This window comes from Notamacropus eugenii, chromosome 4, assembly GCF_028372415.1.
Source record: "Notamacropus eugenii isolate mMacEug1 chromosome 4, mMacEug1.pri_v2, whole genome shotgun sequence".
Taxonomy (NCBI): Eukaryota; Metazoa; Chordata; class Mammalia; order Diprotodontia; family Macropodidae; genus Notamacropus; species Notamacropus eugenii.
Genome location: NC_092875.1, coordinates 305,461,890 through 305,470,160, shown reverse-complemented (window position 1 = coordinate 305,470,160; position 8,271 = coordinate 305,461,890). Strand labels below are relative to the sequence as shown.

General features: G+C 40.0%; 1 protein-coding gene across 4 annotated transcripts in view; it reads left to right on the top strand.

Moving 5' to 3' along the window:
* The first annotated feature begins 1,048 nt into the window (after positions 1 to 1,048).
* Positions 1,049 to 8,271, top strand: part of SNX16 (sorting nexin 16) — a 34,889-nt gene continuing 27,666 nt past the window's right edge. For 3 of the 4 annotated variants that reach the window (XM_072604981.1, XM_072604980.1, XM_072604978.1), the window contains exons 1-3: positions 1,049 to 1,181; positions 2,565 to 3,033; positions 7,361 to 7,447. In XM_072604981.1, coding sequence (XP_072461082.1) covers positions 2,662 to 3,033; positions 7,361 to 7,447 — 459 coding nt within the window. In that variant the 5' untranslated portion in view covers positions 1,049 to 1,181; positions 2,565 to 2,661. Of the gene's footprint in view, positions 1,182 to 1,931; positions 2,012 to 2,564; positions 3,034 to 7,360; positions 7,448 to 8,271 lie in introns of those variants that run through there. The other variant, XM_072604979.1, reaches the window with a different exon arrangement.

Genomic DNA, 8,271 nt, shown 5'->3' with positions numbered 1-8,271 from the left:
ACTCCTCCCTTCTCGGTCGAAAACCTGAACAGCTTTCCAAAACCACAAGGAAATACATTCTTGTCTTCACTTTTCAGTGGCCCGGCATCCCTGGCCAGGAGTCTGTCACTAGTGTCATTCTGGCCTCCATCCAGAAGTTCACATTCCCAGACACCACCTTCTTCAACCTGACACACACTGACCCAGGACGCTACAGACAATGTTACTCCTTTTACAGGTGAGCAAACAGGGTCAAGAAATGTTTGGTGACTGGCCCATAGTCACGTAGCTAGTAAATGCTGACGACGGGATTCTTCGCTTTAAGCGGGCCACATCTGCAGATTTCAGCGAAGGGCAGACTTGATAGGAAGCAGCAGTTATGTGCCCATATGGGAGAGACAGAGAGACGGCGAAGGCTTGAAATGACCATGGACTACGGGCTATGTCTCACGTCACCTCACACTCAGCCTGTCCAAAATAGAGCTATCAGACCCCTCCCGACCTGCTCCTCTTGACTTAATGCTTGTTAAACGCACCATCCCAGTCGCCCACGTGAAAAGCCTCTGTGTTATCTTTGACTCTTGAGTTTCATTTCTTAGATGCCATCAATCCCCGGGGCTTATTGATCCTGCCTCCCCCAGCCCTCACCACAAGAGGCTTCTTGCCTAACGCTTAAGCTCAGGATTGCTTCCAAAGCAGCCCAGTCTTCCGCCGGGGCAGCTTTGTGCGAGTCCAAGGTCACTGAAGTCACTGCACGCTCATCCCCGAGGAAAGCAGCCTAAGTCGGGCACAAACATGAGTCCCGCGATGCCACAGGGCATCTTGGGAACTGTAGTCTTCCGGTCGCCAACCACGGCGATTTGGGAGTTGCAATTTTCTCCTCTCGGAGGCTCTTGGTCATAAAAACAAACGTTAGGTCTCGACGTTAAGCCCCTCCCACGAGAGCCTGAGCTCCAGCTGTTTTCCCCTCGGGCCACGACCCGCCCCTCGAACGTAGCGTCACTGCAGCGAGTGGCTGCCCCAAGCCCCGGGTGGGATTCCTCCCAGCCCAGCCGGCCTGGGGCTGCGGCCGCCCGACGGAGAGCGGCCCGGGGGCAAGGCTGAGGGTCTCGTGAGGCCGCTCGGCCACAGCTCTGGCCCCGCCAGTGCCGTCCGGGAGGCCGGTTAACGGCCGTGGGCAAGAAGCGGCGCGGCCCTTTGAGGTACGGAGCGGGGAAGGAGGGAGGGGCGGGATCGGGAGCGCGGCACCTGTTCCCCCCACTCCCCGGGCGTCGGCCGCGCTCCACTTAGGCCGTTGGTGCGCGAGCCCCCCTCCCCGCCCCCGACGCGCTCGGCCCCGCGAGAGGGAGCAGGGGAGCCGCGTGGGGGGCCTGAGTCAGCAGGGCACGTGCCGCTGCCTAGAATCCTGCCCCCTGCGAACCGGGTTCGGGTCCTCCTGCCCCGTCGGAGCTGGGTCCCCCCCCGCCTGCCTCCGCCCGGCTGACCGCCCAGCCCGGGCTTCCCGGCCCGGAGAGCCCGGGGTTTGCTGTGTTTGCGGCGGCGTTCGGTGGCCTGGCGTTTGTCCGCTTCATCCCTCCGCACCGCCCCGGGCAGCGTTCTCTCCCAGACTCGCCTGCCTCAGTTTCCTCAGGCGGGGAGGGGATGGTCGGACTCCCTGCGGTGTTTGTGTGAGTGTTGTTTGCCTTTGGCGTGTGAGCGCTGGGCTGCTCACGGTGATTCAGCAGCTCCCGGGGGCGGGGCGGCAGCGAAGGAGTTAACCCGTGTCCGCTGTTCCTGCCAACTTTTAAAACTCTACGTCAGTGCCACCTATTGTGACCAGCCTTCCACCACCCCGCCTGAGGCTGGAACTGTATTGTGCCTGCACGGTGCCTGGTCTCTGTAGGCGCCTAATAAATGCTTGTTGAACTGATCTGCAAGTTCCAGTGTCCTTGACCTTTCTCATTTCAGGCAGCTAGTTCAAGGTGTGCTGTCCATCTCTTGGTATATGTGATTATCCACATGATTGCTTAATTGTGATTCCATAAATTGAAAGGTAAACATTTGAGTCTCACTTTTTCTCCCCGTTTGAGAGTATGCAGATACCTATAAAAACAGCACGAAAGAAAAGAAAAATAATGGCCATGGTATAATCATGAACATGCATTGAGGCCCAGCAGCGGGTATAAAGCAGTCAGTGGGGGGAAAAAAACACCTCGAAAAGAATTTATCATTTAATATAAAGGAATATTGCTTTACTTCTGTGGGGTTTTTTTATGTAAGTTAAGTCAGGTAAAAAATATCAGTCACCTAGAATGAGCAGTGAGTCCCAAAAGGACCACGTGCCACCCACAGGGCAGTGGAAAAGGGGAAAGTTATTTGTACTTGATTTGACTTATGAAATAATTGTGACTTTCCATGTATGAGTAAGATCTGCCCCGTGAGCCTCAAGTCTTCGGGAGAAGCAGGAAGGAGCTTCACAAGGTGTAAACTCTTCATCAGACAGTTGACTGTGATAATCACTGTGTGTTATTTTTCTGAAAATACAGATCTTTCCAAATTAGGGTTCACCTATTAATCTTTCGATATGCATTTCCTGTCTTTTCTAGACATTGAATTCTTGAGAAGAAAACAATGGCATCTATATTACATTCTGTTTAACTGGATGCCAAATTTGATAGATTTGCTGCAGTATTCCTGAAGAGGATGGCAACTCCTTATGTCCCTGTGCCTATTCCTATAGGAAATTCTTCAAATTTTACCACAGACAGAAGCCAAAGAAGTTCTTCTTTTGGGAGTATTTCAACAAGTTCAAATTCTTCCAAAGGCCAACCAGAAGACTCTAATGTGGATAGTTACAAGAAGACAGCAATGCCAGATCAAATGGACAGCAATTCATCTATCTGTAGTAGCCCCCTTATTAGGACTAAATTTACAGGCATAGACTCTTCCATTGAATATTCTGCTAGGCCAGTAGAAACTGAAGAACAAAGTGCAGAATCTATGAATTGGGAAGAAAGACCCTCTACACCTACTATACTGGGTTATGAGGTGATGGAAGAAAGGGCTAAATTTACTGTAAGTATTGAGAATACTTAAGAGAAAAAAGGGAAAAAAATGTAACAGGGGCCCAAATCCCATTTTCATTTGACTACTCATTTTATTGCCAGTATTGTAAAGCTATTTACAGGTGTGGATTCAAGATGATAATTATCCCAATACTTTAAATGAGTTACGAAATGGTGCTATAATAAGCTGTCTGTGCTTTTGGAAATTAAGCATTTATTGACTTTTCCGTAAGTATAGAGTGTATTCTTCTGCATGGGCATATGAACTGATACTGTTGGTTTTCTTTTGCCTGTCCTTGTTTCATTGAATGTGTTAAATCCATAATTTTACTAGTGTGGGTACTTTGTTCAGTTGATACAAATCACAACCTCTCCTTACTTTCTAGTAACACATCTTTCCATAAATCCTTTACAGAGTATTTACCCAACATATTGGAAGCTTTCTTCTGTGTTTTTTAGTATTTCATGATTACTAGGGCTGCACTCAAGCTGTCCATCTGTTATTTCTGACTTTTGCTACGTAATCAGACCTCTTCTTTCTGGTCATTTGAGAATAATTTTGATGTCCCTAGATAAATATCTAATCGGTTCATTGTCATTTAATGGGTATCAATGATTGTATTCATGAATGAAGTAGAATAGGATTAAGTTTGAGTAAGTTCTGATAGTAATGATGTTAGGATAAGAATTATGATTAACCCACTATATATTGATGATAATAACTGATAGATTTAGAGTTTGACATTTAGGCCTGTATTAACCTGTTAGGGATGCTAAATGCATGTCAAAAATGGATTTGCTGCAATGTGTGGTTGCCATTCATGAAATCTTCCTTTCCATTGACCTTAATCCTGTTTTGCTATGAAAAAAAATACTTTTTTTTCCCAAGTAATGGACCTCTTTGTCAGTCTAGTGAAAGCCTGTTGTGACCCTTTCTCACAGTAGTCACTATTGGCTACATTAATTCATAATTGAAGGAAATGTTAAATTTCAGTTAGAGCTTCGGGAAAGTAGAGTTGGATTTTTTTTTCCATTCAAGTTCACGGATGCCCATGAGCTTAACCCCGGGTTAAGAATTCCTGGTCTGAAAGGAAACATTTTTCAAAAGTCTTAATTCTCACATACAGTTATAAGCTAATTCAAAAATATTAATGTTTATAGTCTAAAAAAATGTTGTTTACCACCTCTTGTACCACTCAGCTGCCATCACTATCGGAACTAAAAGAAAGCTACTTAGAACTTTGGATCCTGATTAGAACTTTTGTTAGATTTTTATTTATATAAAAATGAAATCATTCTGTAAGCTATAGGTAAAAGTGAAATGGTTAGTAAAATAATATCCTAATATTTTTACTCATGAAGATTGTGATTAGGAAAATATGAAGTTCATAGTTTCATACCTTAACCTCTTTTTTCCTTTGCTGTCTCCAGAAGGAGCTTCTCTTTCATATTTCAGTTTCTGATTTTGACTCTCCCTTGTGCCAGTAGACATTGGACATCTGCCCTAGAACTCACCTTACTGCTGGCATTATCTAAGTTAGTTTTTTACCTGAGGTCTGTGAACTTGATTTTTGTAATACTTTACTAGCTGCATTTCAAAATAATTGATTTCCTTTGTATTCTATTGTATGCACACCACTAAAGGTGTCCACAACACAATAAAAGGTTAAGAAATCCTGATATAACTCACTGTGTTAAGCATGCTACATGTAGCTGTTGTAGCCTTTTCTCTCAAGCCTACACTTGACAGTACTTGGAAAGAATCCAAACTTTTCATAAAAACCATTTTAAAGAGATAGTACAAATCACCACTAATTTGTAAGGGTAGAGTTGAGCCTGATATAACAAGAAAGCTTGGCGTTAGATATAAGAATAAGTAATTGAAAAGGACATTATCCAGGAAAGGGAAAAAACAAGGAAAAATTAAAAGTAGAAATTTTTTGACACCTATTACTACAAAGAATTAATATTAAACTGTAGTAGCTGATTTAAAAGCTTGAAATAGCTTTGAGAAACATAAATAATATTTAGTTGGTAAGGATTAAAGTCCAACTATTGATTGGTTGTCTTGCTGCTCAAAAAAAATTTGAGTGCTTGAAATCTGAAGATCCTATTAGAGTAGTGCTACACTCTTAAGATGCAAAAAGAAATGAAAACACATAAATCACTACAGGCAAACACTTACCTTTTTAAGAAATGCTTTCAATTGGGTTTTTAATTAGTGAACATATTTTGAACATCCATAGTTCACAGCATTGCTGTACTGTGGTAGTAGCCCTACAAATTGAAAAATTTTAATACCTGGTTCCTGTTCCCAAGGAACTCATAGTTCAGTTGACGGGATAGTCACAGATTTAGAGAGGTAGTGTGGTATAGTAGAAAGAGCCATAGACTGATAGTCTGATAACATCAGTCCCACCTTTGATACTCTGTGACCATATGTAAGTCACCTAGACTCTGTTAAGAACCTCATCTATTTCATGTGTTTTTTGTTTGTTTTTAATGTTAAATAATACAAAGGAGATGTAGAACTAGAATCCTCATTTCCTGGCTCCTGGTTTAACTGTAGTTCAGAGTTTGTAGAGATCCAAAGGTTCCAAAGTCCAAATATTTTGGTCTGTGTTGCTTAAGTAGATGAACTGACTGAGTGTTCTCACTTTTCTTCCTTTTTCTACCTTATGGTAGAGAAGTTGAGTAGCCCAGAAGAAAGGCTTCCATGACAAAATATGGGGAATAGTCGGTGTTGGAAGGGTTGTAGTAAGACAGGCATACTAATGCATTGTCAGTGGAGCTGTGATTTACCACAGCCTTCTGAAAAGGAATATGGAATTACACGAAGTGACAAAACTGTACCAGTGGTGTCAAAAAATAGAAATGGAAGCCATTGATCCTGTAAGTAAGGATCCCTGCAGGCCACGTATTGACTCGGTTTTAGAATGTAATGTTCTATATGTTTTATTGTATTTTTGTTAATTTTGTTAATTAATTGCATCTTAATCTGGTTTGGACAGTACTTTAGGGGTGTTCCCAGCCCTTTGATCCAGAAATTCTCCTGCTAGGCATATGCCATAAGGAGACAGTTGGGAAAAGGCTCCATATTAAGCCAAAATATTTATAGCAGCATTTTTTGTGGTAGCAAAGAAATTAGAGTAGATCCACACTAATTGGGTAATGGCTAAGCTAAATATACTGAAAACAGAATCATAAAAACACCTATATGAACTGATAAAAAATGAAGCAGAGCCAAGAAAATAATACATACAAAACAGTATATTTGCCATTTGCATTAATGAAAATAATATAAACAGACAACCACAGTAAAATGAATGTTGCAGAATTATAAGGAATAAATGTAACTCCAAAGAAGAGAGATGTAAAAAGACACCTCTCTCCGCTTCTTTGCAGAGATGGGAGGTCCATAGGTGTTGAACATTGCTTATGATTTCAATATTTTTTTGATGTATTGATTAGTTTTGCTCATTTTTTTCTATAATTTCTCTTTTTCCTTTAAAAAATATTAGAGAGGGAAGAGGATCCAGGGTATAGCTTACAATGCATTAGTATACAGGGGAAAATCTAGGTGATGTACAAACTAAAAGTAGCAATAAAAATCTGTCTTTTAAAAGAAAAAGACTCCATAATGGAAGGGTCATTGTAAGATGACTCTGGATTACTAGCTAGAAATAAAGGATTCTGTGTTTGACAACAGATTTAGGGGACAGAGCTTTCAGAAACACTCTACTTATTTTTTAAAAGCCATCTACTTTTTTTTGTTTAAAGAAAGTTTTATCTTAAATACAAGTAGTTCCTGAAATTGAAATTTTAAAAAAAATGTGTGTGTTTGGAAAGTTTTAGAATCGTATTATTTCTTTTATAGCTACTTGAAGTAACCCTAGTTTTTTGTTATTAATTATAAGTAATGTTGCCCTAAAATAATACTCACATAGCTAAAAAGTTCATTATTAACAATTTTGGGCTAAATTGATTTTAGATTTTTCTTTTCATTTTTTAGTCCTTTATTAATTTATAGGCAACATTGAAGCAGTTAATTAGTGACTGACATAAATAATGCATTCATAGTATCAAACAGTTTTAGAGGTAGTAGGCTGTAGGCTCCAGTGCTTTATATAGATATGAAAACTAGTGATTTTTCTTGAAGATACATAGTTTCAGACCTGGGACTAGTACTTACATTGGTTCCTCAGTGTTATATGCCAAAATTTTCCATTAATTTTGACAACTAAACCTTAGCCTTAATGTTTGATACTTTTGAAATATATCCTTTCACTAAATTTGCACTTGGAAATTTCATATTTTTCATACTATTTTATATACAGGTATATAAAGTGCTCATAAGAAGAAGCCCAGAAGAAAGCTGGGTAGTTTTCAGAAGGTATACAGATTTTTCTAGGCTGAATGACAAAGTAAGTAATTTGATCTGCCGTGTCTCCTGAAACTCTCTTTTAACTTTTAATGTGAATTGTCTTGCAATCTTTAGTTTTCTTTTACATTTCTTTTTTTAATAAATCCAAGTGAACCCTTTGCCATGGAAAGCAAATGTTGGCTGCAGTTAAATGATGCAGAAGCTCCTATTTGTGTTTATAATAAAATATATAGTATTTTTACTTTTCATTATGTTCCACAAGATAAGGTCAATTTTAACGATAACTGGCTTTTTTCTCTGTTATATGAAAACTGTGCAGGTTAGACTATAATCCTGAAAATTTTTCTCTCCAGTTGGAATCTTGTAGAGCTTTAGCAGCTGAGAACAGCCTTTAATGCCTTAGTTCATATACACTGATATATATATGTTTGGTCAGAAACATTTTTTCCTAATCCAGTCCTCTTCACGCATTCTCTTATACACTTAAAATTATACTTGCAAGTTGTCTTTTAAGATGAGAAAAATACATATCAACCAAACTTCTAGGTCACTTAGAACAACTGGCTGTTGTGTTTTAGCTACCAGGAAAATCTTTATCATTGACTATTTCTTATTTCAATGAATACTTCTGTCTCCTTCAAAAATCTAAGAGATATAATTTTGAATACCAGATTATTTTAGAGCACCTGAAACGTTCTGACTTAGACGAAGTCTTTTCTTAACATTCCTTTCTGGATGTATGTTAACATTGGCATTAAAATAAATAAGATGTGTCCTAAAGGAAATGTTTAGTGTTTCTGGTGAAACAACATCTGTTCTATGTGAAATTTCATTACATTTCTGAGTTTCAAGAGCATTTAAAAG